General features: G+C 39.3%; 2 protein-coding genes across 6 annotated transcripts in view; both read left to right on the forward strand.

Moving 5' to 3' along the window:
- Positions 1-2,844: 2,844 nt before the first annotated feature.
- LOC116729869 (high choriolytic enzyme 1-like) lies at positions 2,845-8,032 on the forward strand. Its single transcript, XM_032578711.1, has 8 exons — positions 2,845-2,991; positions 4,751-4,796; positions 5,486-5,638; positions 5,891-6,008; positions 6,940-7,118; positions 7,301-7,382; positions 7,647-7,776; positions 7,901-8,032. The coding sequence occupies exons 1-7, from the start codon at positions 2,920-2,922 to the stop codon at positions 7,771-7,773; spliced, it is 777 nt and encodes a 258-aa protein (XP_032434602.1). The 5' UTR covers positions 2,845-2,919; the 3' UTR covers positions 7,774-7,776; positions 7,901-8,032.
- Positions 8,033-14,788: 6,756 nt separating this feature from the next.
- Positions 14,789-27,106, forward strand: part of cttnbp2 (cortactin binding protein 2) — a 114,783-nt gene continuing 102,465 nt past the window's right edge. For 4 of the 5 annotated variants that reach the window (XM_032547954.1, XM_032547963.1, XM_032547972.1 and 1 more), the window contains exon 1: positions 14,790-15,096. In XM_032547954.1, the coding sequence (XP_032403845.1) occupies positions 15,016-15,096 (81 nt within the window). In that variant the 5' untranslated portion in view covers positions 14,790-15,015. Of the gene's footprint in view, positions 15,097-27,106 lie in introns of all 5 variants that reach the window. The other variant, XM_032547991.1, reaches the window with a different exon arrangement.

A 27,106-nucleotide genomic window follows, 5' to 3' on the forward strand; every position in this document is an offset into this window, starting at 1 on the left:
TCCAGGATCCACGGTCCCATAATGAGCAGTCAAGCCCACCACCATCCTCCAATGAAATACCAGTTGCTGCCTTATCAGCTGTAACTGAAGTTCATTATCTACCCCCTCAACGCAAGTCAAGGTTAGTAAGCCTGGTGGGAAACCGCTGTACTGTTAACTGTTTTATGGACAACCATCCAGTCAAAGTATTGTGGGATTCAGGGGCACAGTCCAGCATTGTAAATGAAAACTGGCGGCAGAACCACCTTCCCCACACAGTTGTCAGACCGGTGTCAGAACTGTTAGATAATGAGACACTCACAGTGTTTGCTGCAAATGACACAACCATCCCCTACACTGGCTGGATAGAAGTCAGCTTCAGACTAGACAGTGATTGCTTCCCAACCAGTGAGTTGCAAGTGCCACATATGCAGATAATACACAGATCTACATCAGTGTCACAAGCTGACTATGAACCCAATCAAGCACTGAACAAATGCCTGGAACAAATCAAAACTTGGATGTGCCATAATTTTCTTCAACTGAACAGAAATTAAACTTCAGTAAGAGAAGCGGGTTAGCACAAAGGTTTAGTTTAGTCAGTCCTCAAGGGCATCCTGCATGTTTTAGTTCTCTTCCTGGTTCAACACACCTGGATCAAATGGCTTGTTTAGCAGAACTAAAACATGCAGGTTATCATATCGGCCCTTGAGGAATGACTTTTTGAACACCACAGGTTATTTTTAACTAGAAAATAACTATAAAGAAACTATAAGGCAGAGGTAAAATGCACAACCCACAAGTTAGAGTCCTGGTCTGATGACTTTTTGCCACATGTCTTCCCTCTCTTTCACAACCCGTTTTCCTGTTTGAACACTCAAAACAAATGCCCCTAGAGCTAGAAAAAAACTTAAATTAGTCATAGCTAGGCCTGTCGCGATAAACTATAAATCAATTAATCGTACGATAAATTAAAACTATCCACATCATTTTAATTATCGGCATTATCGTCTCTTCCGGCCTTTTTCTCTTTCTGTTAATGACACTGAATGAAAAACGGCTCAACTCCGGTGCTTTCCACTGACCCTCCCTTCCTCATTTCCTTAGTGTAAAGCCCAGCACACACTACACGATCTTAGAGCTGTCGGCCGATTGTCGGCCTGTTTTCAAAACCTGACAGACCACACATTAGCCGATATAACGGTTCGATCGGTTCGTTCCTGCCGTGTGGTGTCCAACAATGGGCACAAAATAATGGCTACAAGTCCAGTTAACTAATTTTAAAATCAGGCATTAATCAATGCTTTACTACAATCTACCTGCAATGCATGTGGCTAGTGTCAGTCCTGACTGAATGAAAATCATTATAACCTATTTATGTCACATTAACGAAGAACAGCTGAAAAGTTACCGGGTTTATCAACTGCGGTAGCAATTTCGCTCCAACTCCTCCTCTTGTCCTGTCTATATTCTTTGCATGTTGAATAAACATTAATGTTGTTTCCACATATCATCTCCAATGTTCGCTGGACTTCGGGTTGCGCCTGTCAGCTGTTTAGGATTCCCCTCTGTAATTTCCCCTCAGAAAACACGGAGGAGAATCCACGCTTTCTGATTGGCTACCTGTTACATTCAACAGGCTGAGTTAAAGCTCCCAGTCGGGGGAAAACCCCTGATTTAGATCGGAGCGGGAACGACGATCTACCATAACACACCATACAATCTTAGAAAGACCAACGTTCTAAGATTGTCATAAGGGGAAAAATTAGGAGCAAAAAATCATGTAGTGTGAATTATTGCATCAGGTAGTCGATGTGCCCATCTTCTCTATTTAAATCTAATTATTACTGAAGGGCAACATAATATACAGACTTCATAATCTTTACTCTTTTGGTTGAATGCAGTATTTATTTCCACTTTGGCTTTATGTTGTTTAGTTTTTTTTCAAGTGTGTTTTTTGTTAATGGAGACTGAGAATCCATTTTATTTTTGTTTTTGGTTGTTTTGTTTATTTTGTTTATCAGTTCCAGTGTTTAGTGTTCTTTTGAAAATAAAGTGTATCTATCTTTGGCAGGAAATCGCATGCATTATTACGTCATTTCCATTAAATCAGTGTAAAAAGGTCTTCAAACAATATTATCGTTTATCGCAATAATTTTTGAGACAATTAATCGTTCAGCAAAATTTGCTATCGTGACAGGCCTAGTCATAGCTATAAATTAGTTATCAAATCTGGGTGACATGTTGAACAGAATATCTAGGTGTAGCCAAGGTGTTGAGGGGATCCAGTTTGGTGGCCTCAGGATCGCATCTCATCCAGTGATCTACAGTTTTCGCTGGAACAATTCACAGCTGGGATAAAGATCAGTCCTGGTTTTGAGCCAGAGAAGGGTTGAGTTCCTTATGTGTCAAGGCGTGAGGTGTTCTGGGTACGTCCCACCGTGATGAGACCCAGAGGAAGACCCAGGACACGCTGGAGGCAGTATGGGAACGTCTATTGATTCCACCGCAGGAGCTGGAACAAGTGGCAGGGGAGAGGGAAGTCTGGGCCTTCCTACTGCAAACCTGTCCTGGATAAGAGGAAGACAGAGGTTAGAAAGACTAATCCTTCTCCTTGCCAACTTCATGTTCTTTTGAGGTACTTTGTCTTGAGAACCAGCAGAGAAGACCTCAAAGTAAACTTGGAAGTAACAATTTAAAAAGAAATGCACCTTCCGCCCCCCAAAATGGCCTCAAAAAGCACCACCTAGATATTTTGCTCATTCAGGCACTTTCCTCTTGGTGTACTCATCGTGGGAACAGGCAGCCTGTTTTCAAGGCAATGCCTGTTATCACCAACTACACAAATGTATGTTCACAAGTGTGTAAACATACGATGGTGTATAAGTAGGAGTTTCAGGGGGATGCAGGTGTTAATGCTGTACTTTACAGATTGGCAACATGGTGGTGGTGTTAAAAGTCATCGTGGTCCTGGTGGTGGGTTTCACTTCCTGCTTGGCAGAAGAGCAGAAGGTGAGGAGGCGTCAGGGTAACATTTAAATGACAGTATTCAGTAATAAGATGCTTTTCTAATTTAATATAATTATTTTTACCATTATTACAGTATGTACAGTGCTGATTTGTCTTGTAGAACACCTTAAATTAGGGGTGCTCCATACGCGGAAGGTTTGGAGTCGATCTCAGCGGTAGGTGACAAACTGAACGCCGCCAAGAGGCTGAAACCAGCACGTCCTCTTCTGACGCGCTTATGAAAAATATTCAAAGATCCAAAACGTTTGTAATTTTATTAAAGAATAAAAATAAATCAACAAAAAGTGTTCAGATTAACGATCTCAGTAATTATTGTTTCAACAAGGTGTTGCGCAATTCAGTGCGTTTCGGTTCAATTAACAAAAAAAGGGACTCAAAGATCGACTCTGATGAGCAGAGCAGGAGTTTAAATTAACTAATCAACCATCGCTGTGTTCATGAGAGGCTTATTAATAATCGCGAAATAAATATCAAGCCTGAAAACCTTATATCGAAACGGACTGAATGTTATGTTTTTAACGTAATCTCACCTGTGTGGGTTATTTTACCTTTACTGTGACGCATTACAGCCGCTGTAGTTTCTGAACGTTCAATAAACGACAAACTTCGACTAATTCCTTCGTTCGTCTGTGAGTCATTCACAACAAACATCAAATGGGACAAATATATTTCATTAAGTAACAAATGATCCCTACCGAGATAATTATATGAAATTAAATTGTCTATTATTTACAAAAAATTAGTTTGGTGTTCTCTGGCATCTTGTTTTGAGCTCAGAGTCTGAAAGGCTTTTCCTCTTTCAAATATGCTATTTATTTCTGTCTCTTATTTAGTGGAAATATTGATGTTCATGAAACTTTCTCCAAAATAATAACCTTTTTCAACCTTTATAGGTCCACTGTTGAAAATGAGGAGTTGACATTAAATGATATTGAAATAAATTCCAGTCCATCATCTGTTTTGAGGTGATTCCTCTGGATCCTGTTGGAGGAAAAATATCCCAACTTCATATGTTGTGCTTTTATCTTAACAGAGCTCTTTGGTTCCTCCTATCAGTCTGTAGCTTCTCATATTTCAGTCATCAAACCAAAGTTCAGATCTACCATAACTGACTGACACCTGCTGGCCTCAGGTTTGCAACCAGCTTCTGAAACCTGTAACCTCCTCCTAGTGTCAGAATCTCACTGAGGAAGAAACTGTATTAGACTTTCTATCACTTTAATATTTCTGCTATAACTGATGGATATTTGCATATAAAATAAGTAAATAGAGTTTAATTTACAATTTTTATATCTTCGTGTCATGAGGTAGATCTCAGCTGGCTGGTGAGAGACAAAGTAGATCTTGGTCTCAAAAAATTTGGGCACCCCTGCCTTAAATGATGTGATAAGTTGAAAATGAATAAAACAGGGAGACAATGCGGTAGTTGTAGATTGTCAAAACTTTGATGGGTTTGTATGAACCTGAAAATCCAGTTTGAATGTTTTTAAGTGATCTTCCAGTAGTTAAAAGAACCCACATAGACTTATTCAAAATTAATTAATCTGACTGTTTCATAATCTCTGTAGTTGAATTTTACTGGATTGTAATAATTTTCGTATGTCTAGAAATAAGTTAGAACTGTTTGTCTGGCAACGTGCCTTTAGGCACACCTTTTTATGAATTAAAACTAAATACTGTAGTCTGTTTTTCTAATTTTTGTGTTTTACTTTTGTTTTTTTCCCTTCTGCTCTCTGACCAGGAACTGTCCGTCTCTGAGCTCCTGTGGAGAGCCAACAAGGATGTTGGTGAGAATCTGAAAACAGTCAGTCTGTATATGTGGTTAGAAAAGATCAGACGGTTTGGATTGTTTTTCTCCTCTTTTTAAACTAAAAGGCAGTGTTGTAGCTCTGGTTTGGTTTCTTTCCCTCACTTTATGTTCGTGATCATCTATCTTCAGATAAGGTAGCCTTAGAGCATCTCTCTATTTGTAGAAAATTATATTCTGTGTCTTTGGTCAGAAGATAATTAACAATAAATGTTTGTCTTTTTGAAAATCCAGACTTGACTTAAATTAAGAGCCTAACTTTAATCCAAGTTCCATAAATAAATGAGTCCTTTTTCCCCGTAACATCTTTTTACCATCTGGGTGTTTTCCTTTAATCTATTTTAAATTGTTTTTCATTGTAGTCTTCCAGTTTACAGAAACGTTGATTTACTTCTTCATACAGTGCTGAAGAGAAGTTTACACACACTCTTCATGGGCATAAATCTGTTCATTTTAGGCTTTTGAATACATTTTTTGAAGTGTTATTTCTGTCATCCATAAACACAAACATTTGAGTAACGGTCCTTAGTAATTATAGATAAGTCAGGGGATTTTTGCAGGCATGACCAAAATCCTACAAAACTCTGCAAATTTCCACAATGTATTTGTATATTTCTATATTAACATAATATTCATGTAAGTGAACTAACCTTACTTATTCTCTACCAGTGCACACGGAGGATGAGCCCCTTGTAATAGATGATATCGCCTACAAGAATGAGAATGAGAGGAACGCAGATCAGTGCACCTCGCGCGGCTGCCTGTGGCCCAAATCTGCAGACGGAAAAGTTTACATCCCCTACGTGATCGCCAATCACTACAGTACGACCCAGGAGAAAACACATCATGTTTTTATTTGATTCAAACTGATTGTACTGATACGACAAACAAATTATTATTTTTTTTTACAACACATCATTGTGTGATCTCTGTAAGAATTTTACGTTGGTATCATTTCTCATTTTTATAACGGGCGTTACATCGGGACAACAATGAATGAACTGTTTCCACACTGACATGGAGAAAAAAGGTTTTTGCAGGAAGGACTTTATTTTGGTTTTCGTCTTTCTGCAGCTTCCCGGGAGCTCTCCGTCATTGAGCGAGGCCTGCAGTCCTTCAGTGATGTTTCTTGCATCCGTTTCACCAGGCGGAGCAGCGAGAGAGATTATCTGAGCATCCAGTCGCACAACGGGTAACACTCTGCAAACTAAGCATCCTGAGTGAAAAATTACAATATACACATCCAGAACCAAACATCTGCATAGTGGAAGAAAATACATCAATTTAAAAAAAATAAACTAACACTGGAAAAAACATCAGAAATAATGGCAAAGTATTTAGCTTGATGAGTGTCCAGAGTGCGTCCAAGGGGCCATTTTTTGTCTGTTAGTTCTGTGAGTTTTTTTTTTTTTTTTTTAAAGTTTTCACAATTTTAAGTACATCATTTATGTATTCAATGAATCTGAAGAATTTTCAATGTCCAATTACTTAAACTTAAAATAAAAAGTTCCAAAAACCTGCTGGGGTTTAAATTTATACCTGCAGTGTTTCCATTAACCATAAAATTGCACTAATTGAAATTATAAGAAACAAATTTGCTTAATGGAAACACCTATTTTGGGGGAAAAAAATCAATTTTTTTGATAAAATGTTTTTGCATTGTTGGATGTGGGTTCTTTTTCCAGCCATATGGAAATAGATATGTTTCGCACAACTGCAATGGAAACACTTTCTTTTGCATTACACGAGTTTTCAGAAACATACCCCTGACTTTATTACAATGAAATAAAACACTTTTAGAATTTCATTTTGGTTGATGATGAAGTGGAAGGCAAATAGAGTAGTTATGTGCAAATATATTGCGTGTGATAATGGAAAAGAACTGACAACATTTTGCATGGCTTTCATGCAAAATACAGTTTTTGGCAAAACTGGCACTACAAATCATTCTGCACAAATCATCCCCACTGTGAAACGTGGTGGGAGAAGTATCATGCTGTGGGTATCTGGTTATAGTTTTGTTGTTTCTCAAAATTTTCAATAATTGTCCAGATGTACACTTTGCTGCTTTCTCACCTAAAATCCCAGTAAAATGCACACAACTGTATCATTTGTGTGTGCAGCTGTTACTCGTACGTTGGTCGGCTTGGCTACAGCCAGACGTTGTCTCTGGACCAGGCAGGCTGCATCTACCACAGCACCGTCCAGCACGAGCTGCTTCATGCCCTCGGCTTCAACCATGAGCAGTGCCGCTCCGACAGGGACCAGTACATCAGAATCCTGTGGGAGAACATCCAGTCTGGTCAGAGCCTGAGCTACTAACCCACATGTCACAATTCCAAGATACAGTTCCAGTAAGAAGAGCTGCAGATAACTTTTAGTCTAGGATTTATACAGAAGCTATCCTGCTAAAATGACAGTCTGCCAGTCACCAGTCTCCAGCCTTATGAACTCATCTTATAATTGTTTTTTTTTTCCTCCCAGGTTTGGCGTACGCCTTTGACAAGCTTGACACTTTAAACTTAAATACCCCCTATGACTACAACTCTGTCATGCAGTACCACAGGTTTGGAGAAACTTCCTTCTATATTTGCAATTTAACATAGTTTCAGATAGCCTTTGGAAGAGTTGTATTATCAATATTCGTTAGAATTTCCAGTTAATATAAAACGAGGAATTTAACATCATACACAAACAGTGTGGTTTGTGTAAGCAGCTAAACTTATGGCACTCTGTCCTTTATTGAGCTTTTTCACAAACCTTATTCAGTAAAACGGTTTATGATTTTCTGTTTAATTTCTGTTTGGATGAACCTTTCTGTTTGTTCCAGGTATGCATTCTCTGCAAACAACCAGCCCACTATGGTTCCCATTCCCGATTCAAACGTTTCTTTTGGAACGGCTACTGAGATGAGCATGAATGACATCACCAGACTGAACAGACTGTACAACTGTTAGACAGTAAGAAAAAAAGCATATGTAATAAAACAAAGTCATCTATATGGGTTCACACAGTAAAAGCAGTTTGTAGAAATCTGTTAATATGAGTAGTTGAACTAAATGTTGACATTGTTTTGTGCTGCAGTGTTTTATCTGCTGGTTTCACCAAGAGATGATAACTGCTGGAACCGTCCATCGTCTTCCATGTCTCATCAGCTTGATTTGTCAAGATATTTTCTTAAAGCCTCTAATAAACTTTAATATGCACCAAGTCTGATCTTTGCGCATTTCTAAATATATTTCTAACACACATAAAGAATCAATTGCCTGACATTATGTTTTTTAAACAAAGTGTAAGTTAAAAGGCAAGTGCAAAACTGCACTTGTCATTAAAGGTCTATTCATGACAGAAAAATCCTTCTTGGAATATTACAAGGAGCCTCAGACTGCAATCATCCAGGTTCACTGTCCACACATTTTAATAATAATTACCAGATTGTCAGCAGGGTTCTGTAGAACTCACTGGAGTTTGAGAGCCCTGATCTGACACTGGATTAAGACGAAGCCTAACAGAGTATTCTAACCCTGAATTTGAGGACATTTTTGATTGTCCATTCCAGAAAGAAAGGTTGGTGTAGCAGTGAGTATGTCTCATGGAAACAGACTCTGTGAAGAACAAGATAACATGCTTCCCTATCAGGTTTTCTTTGCAAACCCTGACATTTTTAATAGCCCCCACACACCTGAAGGAGACTCCTGTCAGCAAATTATTACTTTTGAAACAAAGATTTAAAAACAAATCTTACATGGGGAGAGTATTTTCTCCCCCTTCCAGTTTGACACTCTGCTGCAGCCTCAGACTGGAACCACACACCTACAATCAGGTTCAAATCAGATATTTACATACAATGAATCAATGTCTGATGTTACTTCAAACCAAACTGTTTCAGGTCAGTTAGAATTACCAAAATTATTTCTATTTGGTAAATACCAGAAAACTTAGTGAGAACTAAGTGATTTAGAGATTTTTTTTGTATCTTTCTTCAAATTCAGAAGCTTACATTTGGACATTTGTCTTTTAAACTGTATGACTTGGGTTTGATCCAAAGCATGTGTCTTTATGTTCACTGGATTTTAACTTCTGGTTTAGTTACTATTTTGAGAGCAAACATTTACACTGAACTGTATTTTATTCTAGATAAAACTCCCAACCTTATTCAGGAAATTGAGTGCAAACACATTTACAGTTAAGATTTTTGTACATTAGGAGGCCACATTCTCACACTATTATTACTTCCTAAGCAACCTGAAAATCCATTTCAGCAATTCTTAACTAATATTCGTTATAACAAACTGGTTTGGTTTAATTTAGTAATTATTAATAATAAACCTTTCATTTTTCTTCATCCAGTGGAACGATGTAAGATGCAACATATGGTTAATCTTACTTTATTTTGCCATTTGAATGTTCATGTTGTAAAATGCCTAAAAGGAGCCAGAGTCTCCACAAGAGGTGGACTGAGGCTGGAGTCACCAAGAATCATACCTGTCAAGTCTCTCATTTTGGCCAGGAAATTACCGTATTTTACTCCTCTTTCCCTCTATGCTCCCATATTAGTATTTTGCCGAAAATTTCCCATATTATAGTGATTACGTGGCACATCATTCCACTCCACATCATTCCACACCCCACACCCCTTCGTTCTGACGGTAGTCTCCATCACCCCTTGCCCCCAGCTCTAATGGCAGCAGCAGCTAAATATTTCCCGTGTTCTCAAGTCCAAAACTTGACAGGAATGCCAAGACAGGGACTGCAAACTCTTGAACCAGAGACATCATCAGAAGTGTCTTGGGCAAAAGAGAGAAAGAACTGTTCTGCTGGTCAATGGTCCAAAGTCTTCTTTTCAAATGAAAGTAAGGTTTGTATATAATGTGGAAATCAAGCTCCCAGACAGTGGAGAGGTAGAGAGTCAACATTGCTTGAAGCCTGGTGTGAAGCTTCCACAGTCAGTGACAGTTTGGGGTTCCAAGTAGGATCAAAGAGTTGGAAGTGGAGAGAGTACTCTTGCAATCACAGAGCACAAAAGATGTAGGTATTGGTTCCAGCTTCCTCCTGTCATCTGTCAATGTGCCACTGGGCAAGGCATGTGTTAGTGTGAATGGATATGGACGATGGTGGAGTTCACCACACTTCACCCTGCATTACCTCCTGTTGGTGGTCAGAGGGCTGGTGAATGGCTGCCTCTCTGTCAGCCTGCCCCAGGGCAGCTGTGGCAGCTATCCAGTAGCATGCCACCATCAGTGTGTGTGTGAATGATTGAATGTAGTATGAAGTGCTTTGGGGTTCTCTGGATTTGATAAGGTGCTGTACAAATACAAGGCATTTACCATTTGCCAAATGTGGCTCCAGTGTAAAATACTTTGAGTGGTCAGTATAACATCAAATCTAACACCAACAGTTTTGAACAAAAGATTGTTCAAAGTCACTTAAATCCCATTTTTTCCCTGTTCAAATCTTTTAAATCATCTTCATCAAGTATTAATTTCTCAGTACATTGAGCTCCTGCCATGATGATTTACTATTTCTGTTAAGAAGTAATTGAACAGGTAATAAAATGACCATTGAGCATATAGTAGTTTCATCCTAATCATCCATCCGTCCGTCCGTCCATCCATCCATCCATCCATCCATCCATCCATCTTCTTCCGCTTATCCGGGGTCGGGTCCAGGGGGTAGCAGTCTAAGTAGGGAGTCTAACCCTTCCCTCTCCCCAGCCACTTGTTCCAGCTCCTCCGGGGGAATCCGAAGGCGTTCCCAGGCCAGCCAAGAAACATAGTCCCTCCAGTGTGTCTCTCGCATCCTAATCATAATCAGAATGATTTGCTAGAATTATATTGATTTAAAGCCTAAAAGGTCTTAATTTTATTTCTCTGTATTGTACTGATCCTGTTGGTTCAGTGTTTCTCCTCTTGGATCCAGTGTAACAACCTTCACACTTGTTCAAGTTGACACTGTTGGATACAATATTTCTCATAAAAGAAGTAGAGGCACTTATTGTTCATTTCTTCATGCAGGACTATAAGATTCAGCTGATAATAGGTTATTCATTAGAAAAAGATCTTACGGTTGCTCCTGCACATCTTGACTTTTTGGCTCTGCTACATAAACCTTTATGACACTTCTTCTAATTCTCTTCCCTTGGATTGTTTCTGGAATGAGTCCGTCATCCTTAGTATAGAGCAGAGCTAAAGAGAACCAGAACCTTTCACTATTTAACTTAAGCACCTGCTTCATTCGTCTCTGAGTCACGGGCCAGTTGCTCAACAGAGGAACCGTGTGAGGCAGGAACTTTAGGACCAACTGAGGAGGAGAGCAGGGAGAGCTAAGGCGACAGAGACAGAACACTGACTTGGGATCTGCACAGAACAGAGCTGAATACGGCTCTGGCGTCCCCTGAAGACCAATCAGAGATATTGCCCACATCCCGTTTTCCCTCCTCCGTTTTCCTTCCACTTCCCCTCTCTCTGTCACTATCTAAGCGTCCATTGTCCTCGTGTTTGAAGCTGGAGCCAGGATCCACGGCTCTTCGCCTCATTCTTTATGCTTCCTTTCCTGTCAGCCTGCTGGTTGAGCAGAGCTAAAGAGAACCAGCACACAAGGCATGAGTGATTGGTCGGCCCAGCTGCCTTCTCAAACTACTTCATCCTTGTTCACAGAAAGAGAGTCATTGTGCCGGGTGTTTGCTCCAACAGTGAGGGAGCTAATATGAGCCAAGTACTCCCACAAGATTAACAGAATCTTGCCTCTGGGTCCAGCTGAAAGAAGGGTCCCCGATGGAGTGCCTTAGCTCCGTCCGTCAGTTTCAGTCCATTTGTTTACAGTTACATCATTTTCACCAGCTCCTCCAGTTGGGGTGACCATTTCAGCTCAACCAGCTGCAAAAAACGCACTTATTCAGTCACTGCACTGTCTGGACGTGCTTTGTAGGTCAGAAAGACTCTGAGGCTGTTGGCTTGTCCATCCCCACAGGTGAAAATTTATAGATAGCAGAGCTAAAGAAATCCATAGAGACAAAATGTAACGAGGTGAAATATAGTCTTCACTAGTTGCGTTTCCATGACAAATGAGGGCAAATTTTTGTCAATATTCTTGCTAATATCGAAAAAACCCAACTATACAATTGTGGTGTTTCCGTTAATCAAGAAATGAAATTTAAAAAATCACACATGAATAAGTTTGATCATTTTAAAACATGCCATGATCCTCCAATTACTTCCTGTTGTCTTCTTCTTCATGATTTGCGCTAGCGGCAACATCCGGTTGTTGATCATGTGATGTGAAAAAGTGTTTTAATTTTTCCCACACATTCAGCCCTTCATGTCATGGAAAGACGGACGTCTCTCTTAATAAAAGAGAAAAACTCTGGTTTTTAAGAACATGGCAGATTATCAATTAATCATTAGTTGACTAATAAGATCAGTCAACTTTAGATTAACTCATCAATTGATAACTTGCATCCCTAGTCCAGGGTGTAACTTGCCTCTTGCCCACTGATCACTGGACACACCCCACCACCGACCCTGCAAGGATAAGTTGGTGTAGTAGCCTATATACACATACCATTTTTAATAAAATGTAAATAAAAGGCAGCTAGATTTCTCCCTGCTGTCGGTAAGCTCTGTTCTGCTCAACAATAAATGAAAGCTGTGCACAGAATAAAACTCCAAGGACAAACTCTGTCCTCTTTATGCAGAAAAGGTTTAGAACACATCCAGTCTAATAGCAGAGCTGGCTAATTGCAGTGTGTATGCTTGAACATTTCACACTGACACACCAGCTCTCTTTTTAAAAGTAACAATAAGAAACAGACTGATCCTATCAAATCCTACAGAATATGCTCAGTGTGAAGAGCCAACTCTGTGTCTGTTGTTAACTGTGGGACAGCCAGCGGCCCGACTGCTAAACAGAGAAACAGACTGAGACCAGAACAACGTTTGTAGCAGAAACAATAAAGATGAATATGTTCTGTCTGCTCCAACATTCCTCTGAGCACAGCAAAGATAAGTAACAACCAATATAACTGCATAAATGTTATATTTAATTTATGAGAAAGATAATTTTGTTCATTCAGGAAGAGTACACACACTTCTATTCTTGGGGATCCATCTTTATAAGACGAAAATAATTGGAACACCTGCAACAGACTGGTGACCTGTCCAGGTGACCCCGCCTCTCCCCCGGAACGTTAGCTGGAGATAGGCACCAGCACCCCTCCCGACCCCACTAAGGGACAAGGGTGTTAGAAAATGGATGGATGGATAATTGGAACACTCAGATTGAATACATAGAAATTACTTTTTTTATTTTTATTTTTTAAGAATTACGGCCAACTTTCTTTTTCCATGACTGCTGACTAAATGTCACGCTTCCTTTCAGAGGAGGATACATTACCTGTGCATGGCAGCTCCATCTCTGCAGACTTGCCACAGATTCAGGCACCAGTTTAAGATCTGACATACAAGATGGTATAAAAGAAGTAACTGTGCAGAGGGGACTGGGATTCCCTGCTGAAAATCCCCAGTGGATTATGAAAAACACACTCTGACAGCCTAGTGTTTGCTCTCATTCAGTATGTGTGTGTGTGTGTGTGAGAGAGAGAGAGATCAAAGAGGCACACTCTTTAAAAGCTCAGAAAGCTGATTTTTAATATTCTGAACAACAGCCTACAATGTTACCAACACTAAGTCAGCACTGAGCTCCTTAAATTCACAAAATCTGTTTCTGGTAATTTGGAAGCAATAATATATCTTTGAATGCAAAAAAAATAGTATTCACCTCTTTGGATGTCTTTCCTTTGTATTGTTTTAACAAATCAATCATGATTAACAAAATTGGGCTTTTTTGACAAAAGAATTGCAAAAAAAAATTACTTAGAATCAAAGTAAAAATTGACTTCTACAAATAATTACAATTAAATATAAATATTTAACATTTAGCACACTGATTCTAATTTAACAGAGGGCCAGCCAACTGGTGTCAACAGTCTCACAATGAGAGGAGGGACGAACAGCTGAGTGCAGAGTGTGTCTCTAAATACATGTGTCTTTTATATATATATATATATATATATATATATATATATATATATATATAGTACAGACCAAAAGTTTGGACACACCTTTTAATTCAATGAGTTTCCTTTATTTTCATGACTATTCACATTGTAGATTCACACTGAAGGCATCAAAACTATGAATAACACATGTGGAAATATGCACTAAACAAAAAAGTGTAAAACAACTGAAAATAGCCCTTATATTCTAGTTTCTTCAAAGTAGCAACCTTTTGCTGTGATTACTGCTTTGCACACACTCTGCATTTTCTTGATGAGCTTCAAGAGGTAGTCACCTGAAATGGTTTTCACTTCATAGGTGTGCCCTGTCAGGTTAATAAGTGGGATTTCTTGCCTTATAAATAGTCATGAAAATAAAGAAAACCCATTGAATTAGAAGGTGTGTCCAAACTTTTGGTCTGTACTGTATATACCTATATATATAGCCAACAATGTATAAGTATTTTCTACATTATTCAATTTATTCACATTTGTTTAAAAATCCAGTTAATAGACTAGGGCTGCTACAGTGTCTATGTTAATTTAAAATGATAAAGTGATAAACTAGTATATACAGTATACACACACACACACACCCACCCACCAACACACACACACACACACACATATATATATATATATATATATATATATATATATAATCTATTTCTGGGCCTATGTTTCATGATTCTTCCTGTTCATTTGGGTTTTGTTAGGAAAAAAACCTTTCAATTGCTTCTTAGGAAACATGCTTTTCTGAATTTTTTACAATTAAAGGAATATTGTAATGACCTGCCTATCATTTTGTGATCAAGAATTTCAGCTGCAGCTGTAAATGAGGCGGCCAGGAGGTCCCCTTTTTTTCATGTCAGTAGCACACCAGGTCCCCGCATCTGGAATTCACGCGTCTGTCGGTCCCCGCCTACAGGACTGCTCGCTCGCCCGCCTCCTCTCAGCTGCAGTAGCCCAAACACTCGGGTTGTGTTCTCCTGAATGTTGGGAGAACTGTCGCTTTCTTTTCAGTTGGTCAGATTCCGTCTCTCTTTCCTTTCAATGACCGTCCGGGGCGTGCTTCGCACTCAGCAGCGCAATAGTTAATGTGTGTGCCGGATGCACCCTCACTCCAGCAGACCGCTACAGTACGAAGATGGCGTCGGAGGGAGCCAGCGGAGAGCAGCCTCCTCCGGTACAAACACTGGTCGCTGCCGCGCCGGGAGGTATCGACACGGTAAGACGCGTGTATGGAGGCAAGCTAACCATAGACGCTGCTTCTTATTTTTTAAATATTTATTTCAGTGTGGAGCCGTGGCTGTCATGTGGAAAAGACGGAGAAACGCGCTGCGCATCTATTTCTCTAAAAGGCTCTGGAAGCAACAGCGGTGGGCAGCGCGAGGCACTCGGCTGTCTCTGGAGAAAACGAGCCTCGACTCCATTTGAGCCGCAATATTAGCCTAATTTGTCCTTGGCAGATCTCAGTAATGCCATATATTGCCTTTTGTTGCACTAATCGGTTGTTTTGTTCATCTATCACGGCCTCTCTCGGCGATCATCTCGTAGTTATTATGTTATCCCGTGTTTTCCAGCTCCCGATGAAAGGAAAAGTGGCGCTGGTTGTACAGGTCGTGACTCATTCTATAGTAGCTACACAGTAACCAGGGCATACACTGCGACTCCATTCCTACTACGAGATTTGTGTCCTCTATTTGGTGCACAAAACGTAAAATTTTGGTTTGACCATTAATTTTTGTCCAAAGTCAGGCGTCCTGTTTATTTCTGTGTATTTCACATCAATGAAGTTAGGTGTTTTGTGTGAATGTTTAACTAGAGATGCCCAAATCAGATTCGTTTTTGGCATAATTTATTATCATCTATAAAACTTAACGTCATGGTTACTTTATATATGTATATATATATATATATATAGTTGTAAGTCGTTATATCCCCAGAAGGGAATTGAATTTATGCTGTGCTCTCTTTGAGTGCTCTTTGATTTTCTGAGTTACCAGTCGGAAAAACACTAACCTTCCCCCGAAGTCGGAATTCCGACTGGGAAACTCAGAGCGCACCTAGAGCTGCCTCAGGTTTCTGCTGCGTTTGATTCGCCTCGGACGTCTGAGCTGGCAGTGACGTCACGCCCCAGTTGAGAGCGCTCTGATTGTAACAAGAGGGTGGGATTTGCTACTTTGCTAATTGCTACAACCAATACAAGCTGATAACAGTAACAGTTTCTGCGTATTTTATCCGTTCAGACAAAAAAGGAATATTTTCACACAAAAATTGGTAAGTTACAGCGTTGCTTTAATAACAATAAACCGTCAGAAATCCTTTGCCTATAACTTATACCAGCAGCTTTCACTTCTATATGTGCAGCCATATTGGACACTTTTGTAAGTGTATTATCCCTTCTGATGGCGTGTATTACAGTAAATCAGAAGCTCTGTTTTTTACGCTGTTGATTAAACACATGAAATGCATAGAAATACATCAACAGCTTGCAATGCTGTTAGTAGTCAGTAAGTTAGCACCAAAACAATTAGATTAAACATCAACTCTCATCTGACATCTTTCCCATATTTCATTTTTGAAACAAGATCTGCTGTATGTTAAATCTGCCATTTTTAATCTCCCAAGTAGAGTCTGGCTGCAGAAATGACAATGGAGGGTGTGTGTTCTGTCATCTGCATTTTTCCTAATTTCAAGCAGCCAAACAGGAAGAGCTCCTTGGTAGAGGAATAATTTTTACAAGCATATGCACAGATGAATATGACCAGCGAAGGAATATTTACTGCAAAACATTATACATACCTGTGCAAACATCTAAAGCAGTGGTTCTTAACCTTTTTTGAGGTACCGAACCCATCAGCTTCATATGCGCATTCACCGAACCCTTCTTTAGTGAAAAATAAAAAATTTTTTTTTTCCAAATTCAAGACATAGGTATATGTTTTTTTGCTGGTGCACAAAATGAGCCGTGCATGAACGTCATCTTTGCTCAAAGAACAAAACCATGAACTCACAGCAAGTTACAGTATTACTTTATTCTGGCCCCCAAAAATATTTCGGCCCCATGAAAGAATTTCAGCCCCCAAAATATTTTTTTTACTATTTTACTAATTAAAAATAAATTTGGATTTTTTTCAAATAATTAAAATTTTTTTAATAACTTAATTTTTTTAATTTTAAATTTAATTTGTTTTTTGTCGTTTTGAATCCACAAAATACTTTTTTGGGGCCAGAATAAAGTATTGCACAAATGGCATACCTGCAAATCAGTGTGACTTCTGCTGTTGTTTTTGGGAGACCAGTTCAGAGAGGCGTGGCTTCACCTTGGCAAGTGCATCTTCAGAGCAAAGTCTGTTCATTTTCTTCTTTTCTGCTCGGCATATTTAGTATGGATAAAAATATTAAGAAAGAAACCACGCGATGTACAACTACGACAGCCGCTGATACTGCGTGCACTAAATGCCCCGCAGCACTGATTGGCTGAGCAATATAACATGATCCTTTGCAGCAAGTGATGGCCAAGCGGGGCGCGTCATCACGACTTTACACAAGTGTGTCTTTACCTCCGCGGCAGAGGCTCCGCCGAACCCCTGAGACCGACTCATCGAACCCCTGGGGTTCGATCAAACCCAGGTTAAGAACCACTGATCTAAAGTAACATTAATATGGAGTTAAATTTTGTAGTAAAAGCCATGTGTAGACTGTTGTTGTGCTTCCACTTGTTGAAAACAATCAGGCTTCCTCCCTGCAGCAATGCCTACTGTTTAAAAAGAGCTTCAGGGAAAGGCGACTGGCTGTATCTGATGCATAAAAGCCAAAGTAATGGCAATGCCATGACAGAATTTCAAATAGATCTAGGTAAAAAGAACCTGAAGACAACTGATGAAAGTTTTTTAAAAGTTAACTTCTAATTCGGATGTAAATTTCTCAGTTTATCTATGTGAGTTTTGTCATCCTCCTATTTAAAGGTGTTAACTTGTGTTGTGCATGATTGCCACAAACAAAGGGTGTTTATGTGACTTCAGGAAAATTAGACTTCTATAAAAAGTAAGGGAGAAGGTTTTGAATATGATTGGACTGTCTAGATTTTATTGTTACAGGTCTTTTATGATAAGTGGGGAAATTCCAGCTGATCAACATAGAGAGATTTGGTTGATTCATTTTTAAGAGGATATTTAAGGGAAGAAACAAGAAAAGAGTGAAGTCAGGGAGAAGTTATTTGGGAAACTAAAAGTCGTGTGAGTCCATAGTGGGGCCAAACTCTGGCTCTGCCATGTACTGAGGTTCAACCCCATCGCAGTCCATCCTGAAATCTGTTAAAAGTCGCTTGTTCACCATCGTCTTTAGAAACTTCAGCTGATCAACATGATTTTTACAATTCCTGTGAAACCATAGACAAAATACACACAAAGTGGAATGTGTTGCCTTTTAGTTCAGTTTTCAGAAACTTTACATTTTTAAGAAAACCTGGAGCTGTATTTTATTTTTTTTCAATCACACTTGTCAATAACAAAAATGCATGCATAGTAATTATAAGAAAAGCTTTGTTTTCTCTCTAAAGGGTTCGGTTTCACATGTTTGCTGGCACCTAGTTGTGATTTCTCACAGCAGGTTGCAGCTGTGCTCTGGCAGCGGCTCAGCTCCCCCTCTGCAAACTGATCACCATTGCTCCAACCAGGAGCATCTTTGTTCAGGGCCGAAGAGTCTGTCACTTCTTCAGCCATGTACGGCTAAATCAGTGCACTCTCAGTCACTTCTTTGCCGCTTGCTTTCTTTTAGTAAACACTGGCTGGACTTTAGTGACAGAGTAGCTCCTCTCTGGAAGTTCCTCAGAGGAGCTCGGCAGGTGGAAATGGGCTTTAACAGAACCTTTCTGGTCCCAGAGGCCGGTTGGAGGGACGAGGAGGGAGGGGAGCTGTGGGTTAGACTGGTGAGCTGAGAAGAGCTGTGGGGGTCAGTGCAAGAGAAGGGGGTGGAGGAGGACATGTCCACCAGACACCTTTCTAAATTGGTATAATTTCAGTGACTCAGCGGACATAGTTAAGAGTTCTGTGTCACCCAGCCGTCCACCCTAGCTTCTCCTCTAACACCCACTGAGCGCCCTCACAAGAACCTGGAAGCCAGTGCATGGAGGTGAACAGGTGTTCAGAGTTAGGGAGAAGGGCCGTTTGCCTCTGGGCTTTCTCCAGGTTTCAGCCGACAAAAGGGGGATTCCGCCTCAACGGAGTACACCCCCCACCTCCTCACCGCTTCAGCGGACTACCTCCACCCCCCCGCCGCCACCACCACCACCACCATGCCTGCTGTAGTTAAATAAAGCTCTGTGCTCTTTGCTCACCCCTGTCAAACTGTCTCTTGTCAGCTTAAGGTGGGGGAAGTTTCCTGACTGAGGACTCTGAAGTACCCGTGCTGAAGGGTCAGAGGTTGCCTCTATTCGTTTGCAAAAACTTTTTTTTTTTGCATGGTAGTGTGTAGTCAATTGTGTTGAATTCCTTTTCTCTCCTTGAAAGGCTTGGAGCTGCGGGTTTTAATTTTTTGTTGCAACCGGCAACAGAGATCAGATCAGAGATGCACAGGTCGGAGTCTTGTTGCCAATTTTTGACCATCAATATTTAAGGTTTGACTTTCTGATACAACCTTTCTTTCGGAACTATACTGTAGAAAAACATAAACAATAAACAGCGGTACCACTTTACAATAACACTCCCCTTACAAATGTTTAATACATAGTTGATAAATGGGTTGTTAATTAATCTGTAAACACTTTGACAATTATTAATGGGCTTATACATTAATTAAGAGTGAGAAAGGGACAAATCTGACTAGTCACAAGTCACTGCCTTGTAGTAGGTAGCTTCACAACTTTATTTTATAGCTCCATTTAATAGTTGTGGAAGTTTATATTGGAATGATAAAGTGCTATATTATATACTAAAGAATTATGGTTACAAATACTCATTGTACTTACATGGAAATAATTCAGTCTGAAATGTTTGATTTAGAAACATTCCATGAAATATGTAAACAGCTTTGACTCACAATTTGGTAAGAAGCTGATCAGTTTTATCTCTGTCCTGTCCTTATTAATACACACTTATAAATAAAACACTTATTAATTATTTAGTTTATCATGATGTATGAAGCATCTAAGCATTTTGTGCGTAGGAGAGCAGTTGCTGTAAAACAGACTTTCACTGTTATTTCAAAACAAAGACATTTCTGTGTACAGCTCAACAATAAGCAGCCAGTCTGCAGAGATTCACAATATTAGAACTTTGCAACTCCTTTAGGAGACATTGAAAATATTGGATGTTAGAACTCTAACAAAATTGATCTTTTTTTCTAGTAATTGTTGAAGGTGATGGGTTAAACAATTTTTCTGATCTAATTTTAATTCAACAATGAAATATAACAAGCTCACCATAGAAGAATAAAAATGTTCTGCCTTTTCTTTGACAGAGGTGGTAGCTGTTAATCCAACCGAAAATGAAGGCGTTACAAGATTACCACCGTCTGATCACCATCCACTATATCTATGCGCTGGAACAATGCAACAGCTATTAAAATATCATGGGGAATATAAATGATAAATATTGATAGCCTAGACAAGTAAAAACTGCCCTAATTGGCATATTCATTTGGTAAATGAGTTATTTTCATGTTTCCTGGACAGTCTGTTGTAATGTACATTGGGTTCCTTTTGCATGAACTGCACATTAGTTTGTGGAAGACTTGCATTTCCTTTGCCAGCAGGATATATGAAAGGATTTTGCACACCATAAGAATGTTCTTCCCCTTGTGGTATGGATGACTCAGGCCTACTAAAGAGGACCATGGCTAGCATCCAACCTTGCTAGCAGGACCCTTGGTGCTCATGGTACAAAGTGTGGTTTGCTCATCTGTCCATTGTGCAAAAATGTCAGATAGAAGGAGCACTTTATCGCTTAGCTCAACCGCTACCTGATGCTGCTGAGGGTTGGATGTCAATGAAAGCTCCAGGAGAAGTAGAGAGGCGAAAGTGCTTCCTGGAAGAAGCGGGGGTTAGGAATTGGATAATGAGATCACTTTGGATAATTTAGTTACGTGGTGTCGCTTCTTCCTTTCTTATATCCTCCAACAGTGTAAAGAGCTGGTATTGTGTCAAAGATAATGGATTACTAATTATGCCAACTGATAACACTTATTTACTACATTTATTCAAAATGAATGTTTAGAGCAGGGGTCGGCAACCTTTTATATTCAAAGAGCCATTTGGGACCGCCTCCCAATAAAAAGAAAGCACTTGGAGCCACAACCCATTTTGACGTCATATATATAAAACCTATATGCTATGTACAAAAATCGACACTATGTTGCGTTTATGAAATCAACGAACTGCTGCAGAGAACACAAAATTTTATTTCTGCATGTAACAAAACGCATTTTACACTTTGTTGATGCTCAATTTCAAACAAAATACCCTCTGTCTATTTGGATCTTTGTATTTAAGAAATTAAAATCGAAACTTACCCAACCCGCACTGAAGGAAAAATAGACACAGAATGCAGTCACCTGTCCTCCTCTTATTCAGGAGATAAAAATCAAAACTCATCCAAATATTATCCACCGGCACTGAACGAACCAAGCAAACCAAAAAATGCGCAGTCTGCTTCTGTGTCCCGTAGTACGGTACGGAGCCCTCTAGGGCAGTGGTCCCCAACCACCGGGCCGGTCCGCGGACCAATTGGTACCGGGCCGCTCAAGAAATAATGAACTACTTCCAGATCTTTTATTTTGAAAATCCTAAACCGGATATTACCGGTTACGTCTTGCGCGTCAAAATTAAGCCAACTTGCAGCAGAATGAGTAACAAACCAGCAATCGGAGTACTACGCACGCGCACCCAAAATCGATTTAATTTTTTCCTGTATGTTTATGTCTGTTAAGGCGAAGATGGAGCGGCACTGAAAGCAGCTCTTTAAACCATTCAGACTAGAACAACAGAGACACAATCAAAACTGTCAGATGACTTATTACCCGCGATAATAACTCAGAAATAGTCCAAATTATAATGTGTTTTTATTTCTTTCCTACTTACGGAAAGTTTCTGTTTATATCGTAGGTTTGTGGTGCCTTTCTATCCTAAAGAAATATATAAAACTTCAGATATTTCACAAAAAGATATTAACATTCATGGAAAAACCTCACATAACCTTATATTAAAGCATAAAGTACGGCGCCCACCGTAAGAAAGGCTTGCAGTATTCAATTATGCTGCATAACTGACCAGTTATTGCGAGGGAATGCAAAAGTTTTACGAGGGAACGCAAAAGTTTTGCGAGGGAACGCAAAAGAAAAAAAATCCCCCATGTCCCCTAGGGGGCTCCGTACGCTTCAGCCTTCCGCATCAGCTCCGAAACAGCCTTTTTTCTCTCCTCTCCCTCGGGATATTTTTTAGCAAAGACAGAGTGTTTGTTCTCAAAATGTCTTTCAACATTTGACTTCTTGTTGTTTGCCAGTCTTTCGCCACATATTAAGCAGACTGGTGAACCAGTTTCATCAGCGGTGAAAGCAAAATGATCTGTCCACGTAGCATTAAATGTTCTGCCATCTTCAGTATGTTTCCTTTTCTTGGATTTATTCATAATGTATCTTCCAGGCAAGGGTCAAAAAGTCAATAAATCAGTGCGCTAAAGAAAAAAAAAGCGGTCTGCCAGACGTGGGGTTCGCCAGGAATGCCTGTCGCACATCGGCGGACATGACGTATATTTTGGGTGCTAAAAATGTTCAAAACTTTTGTTTTAATGTTACAAGTTTACCATAATCTTCAGATTTAGAAATTTATTTTAAAATGATTTTAATTTATAATTTTGTAATGATTTAATTTTAATAAAATATTCTATTTCCCAAAGTCACTGGGAGCCACAACAGAAGGATGAAAGAGCCACACGTGGCTCCGGAGCCATTGGTTGCCGACCCCTGGTTTAGAGTATCATTAGCTGATTAAAGATATAAATTTATCATCTTTCTTCATCTCTCTACAAGGCAAACTCAAGGTATTTGGGGATAACTTAGATTCTTCTGACCTGTTTTACCTGCAAAGGAACTTTTGGAAGAGAAAAATACTGTAGGACAATTCAAACAGAGGAAGACATCTGAGGTCCAGCAGATTCTGATACCAGTGTACAGTCTTAGACTAACTAGTGAATGACAACTTACTCTTGGCCTAGGTCTTATTGTGACACCTCAATGATGGACTGGGTACCATGGTTCTGAATGTCCTGTTCGTCAGCTCAGTGCAGGGGGAACTTTTGGCACAACATCTGCCCTGCCAGGCTTCAAAATTGCATCCCTAAAGTAATTTTACTTGTGCGATTAAATTGTCACCATGCACTACAATCCTTCACAATAAATCGGGGCGAATCAAACTATAAATGAATTAGATGGTTCTAACAACTTAATGACATGGCTCTTGGGTGCTTGTCAAGCAAACCGGTTCTATACAGAAACCGTTAAGAACTGATTCTAGCACCAGCTGTGGTTTAGAACTGGAGCCTCTTTGGTGGATAAGCCCCATTTTGAACTGATATCTTGATGTCATGGGGTAGTCAACTAGCATGTGTTCTCTTCTAAGGAAATAAAAAAGAATCATTTTCAAAACCTAGTTTACATGTCAGGTGCAGGTAGAATGTCATAAAGATCTCACTAAAGGTCTTCAGACATGCTCTGACATGTTGCTGAGGTTTAAACTATCTTGGCAGAGAAAGATTATTAATTCAAAGAGCATGATTTGACATGCATCTAAATAAGCAGTTCATAACACATTACAGATTCATAAGCATTGTGTCTTTAGTGCAGTGAAAATAAGCTTAGCTCAATTTATGTCAAGAAGCCACTTTGCAGACTAGTGTGTCTGTTTAAGCAAATATCTCTAAAAAGTCAGCTCTTTGAGCATCTATGACGCTACAGGAGGTAATATTGTTTGGGTAATATGCTGTCTGAGATCTCCTGGCTTAAACATGGTACTTTTTTTTTAGACCGGCATTCAAAGCTGTTGATTAACAGCTTTGAATTATAAAGGTGCAACCTTTATAAACCTAGGTAGTTGATTATCTAGGTTTTATTTTTGAAAGAACCCGAAGTGGGAAGACATTAACTCTATGTAGGATTATTATCACAAGATATATTATTATATCTTGATATTCTCTCAGGCAAAATGAACACAGTTTGTTATCTTACTACAGCTTAAAGTCCCTAAGTATTATGTCTCTTTTACTGAAATATTGGATTGGGACTTATCAGCAAATACTTAATCTTCAGTGACTCAAGTTGGTAATGAAAAACTGTCTTAATGGGGAAATCCTTTGTTGGGGCGACGGTGCTAGGGTTAACAGTTGGTTAACAGCTTTGAATGCTGTTAACCAACAGCACAATCAGGCTTCCGTCACTCTGCTGTAAGCGATGTTGTTGGCTCAAATCTTGATGGAAGATTGTAAATCTGGTTTCAGTGACTAGCCTGCCTTTAGAGGTAACAGGTACCAATCTGCCCGTTGTGCAAGACTGTGGCGTTCCTACGTATGATTACATTTAGCTGATTTATTAAGGCTTTATAGACAAATGACGTTATAAAAAATGCTTCTAGAGATTAGGAATGCAGCTTGATGTGGCTTTCTCAGTTGTCTGCTCACACCAAAACTACAAATTCTGCTTTCACCAACCTTTAAATGGTAAATGAACTAAACTAATAGAGTGCTATTCTAGTCATACCAATCACTCAAAGCTCTTTGAAACCAGAGCCTCATTCACCCAGACACACACAGATATAAACACATTCATACACCAATCCACAGATCCTTATCCAATATGAGGGTGTCTTGCTCATGAAAACATTGACATGTGTAAAGTAAAGAAGCTAGAATCAGACACACAGCATTCAGCATGCAGGACAACGACTTTTCATACTGACTGACCAGTCCTTATGCAGGTCAAAATAAGTTTCATCACCCGTAGATCTCTAGCCAAGTGTTTTCGCCTTGCCCATTCCTCACTTAGCTTTTGGTTTTAGTGATTACAACACCTTTCAGGGTTTCTTCGAGAAACAATTTGACACTCTGCTCAGGAATGTTACCTGACTGGACCATGTTGTGTGGTTCCGGGATGTAACCTGGCACTGTGATATTTGGGGAAAGAAAAAAAAAACTTTTTATGAATTTAACATCTTACCATAAAAATGACCAAGGTTCTGTCACATACTTACTGACTCGACACATAAATGCATTTTCTCTGACTATTGGCTCAAAGCTTCCTGTAAGGACATTACTGAAGCACTATTTTCATAATGCAAAGATTCTCCTAGAATGACTTAGTTTGATTTGAAGGATTACAGCCTTTGACATTAAAGTTTTGGTCTACCGTAGTGTATGTTATGTTATGTTAACCACAAATACAATGTTTCTCTGTATTTAGACATAAATTTGTAACAAATTTATAAGGTGATCTAATTCCTTTCATTTGACACCAAGAACAATAACATCTCTCATAGCTCTCTCGAAGTCTGTTTCCTATTGTTGCTAATACTATGTAAGGTTCTGATTACTACAGTTAAAATAATGTAGGACTTTGAGACATGGGAGAAGTTAATGAGAAACTCAATAAAATAAACAACTGCAGCATTTAAATGTAGATTTTAGCTAAATGTGCTCATTGCACAGAAGACTAAACCCATTTTAGTTTTGCTCTTTGCAGACCAATGCATGGGACACACTGATATTAGCTTGGTAATTAGTTAAGCTGTTGGCTCACGTCACCACCCTGCTGCCTTATTAATGTTTCAAAACAACATTAATAAGATTCAAATTTGTCTTTTTGGTGATTGTGGAAAAGTGTGGAGCCTTCTTTCCACTATATTACAGTATATTGCAGATGGCTCCTCGCTCTAATTTACACAGCTAATTCAAATGACTTAACTTCACAGCATGTCATAAGGTTCTACTATCCTTATAATCATTTATTTGAGTCAGGTGTGTTGAACTATTTAACATATAAAACACGCAGGACAGGGTCAACCCACCGGTTATAGGATGAACCCCTAGCACCGTCGCCCCACAAAGGATTTCCCCATTAAGACAGTTTTTCATTACCAACTTGAGTCACTGAAGATTAAGTATTTGCTGATAAGTCCCAATCCAATATTTCAGTAAAAGAGACATAATACTTAGGGACTTTAAGCTGTAGTAAGATAACAAACTGTGTTCATTTTGCCTGACAGAATATCAAGATATAATAAAATATCTTGTGATAATAATCCTACATAGAGTTAATGTCTTTCCACTTCGGGTTCTTTCAAACATAAAACCTAGATAATCAACTACCTAGGTTTATAAAGGTTGCACCTTTCAACATTTGGCAGTGAAGCAGCATGTATTTTATGCTGTGTTGAACAACAACCATCACTAAATATATTACTGACTATATCCTAAGTTTGTAGTGTGGCATCTTTGTGCTTGTCACTCGCATGTTTTACTTATGAATGTGTTGGATTCCCTTTGGGTACTCTGGTGTTTTCCCACAGTCCAAAATCATGTTTACTAGGTTATTTTGTCTCTCTGAAGTGTCGGATGTGAGGTCATGGTGTCTGTCCTGTGTGATGGATTGTCCACCTGTCCGGAGTACAGCCCCTTTCGCCTGATGATCACTGGAGATTGACAAGAACAAACGGATATAGGCATTGGACCAATGGATGGACACTGGACGGTTTTCATTATACCAAAATTTCTAATTTTATGTTGATAGTCATGAAAATGCTCAGTTTCAAATTTGATTCCAGGGATCTTTTCTTAAGGCCCAGGATTCACTCTTAAGAAATATATAGGTAATTACAAGGTAACTTTTTCTTTGCCTTATTTAGAACAACACCAATAAGTACTAGGCAATTCAGAAGCCATTTAGAAAAGATAGTAACAGGCTTGTTATACTGTATAGCAAACCACCAGACTGGATAACACTTAGAAGTGTTAATATCCTTTATGGAAGAATGAACCCTGGATCCATTGTGCTGTTCATTGGTAGGCAGGCTCTTTTAATTTGTAATTTGTAGTTCTTCATCAGTGCAATGGGAAACAAATATGGCCAGAGTGACTTACATTTAAGTCACCAACGTTAGCATATGTCATCTGGCATAATCCCTCTATATCAGAGCTTCAGTCTTTAAGATCCTTTGTCATAGAACAATCTGAAATATTTATCTGTTAGCATCA

This window comes from Xiphophorus hellerii, chromosome 2, assembly GCF_003331165.1.
Source record: "Xiphophorus hellerii strain 12219 chromosome 2, Xiphophorus_hellerii-4.1, whole genome shotgun sequence".
Taxonomy (NCBI): Eukaryota; Metazoa; Chordata; class Actinopteri; order Cyprinodontiformes; family Poeciliidae; genus Xiphophorus; species Xiphophorus hellerii.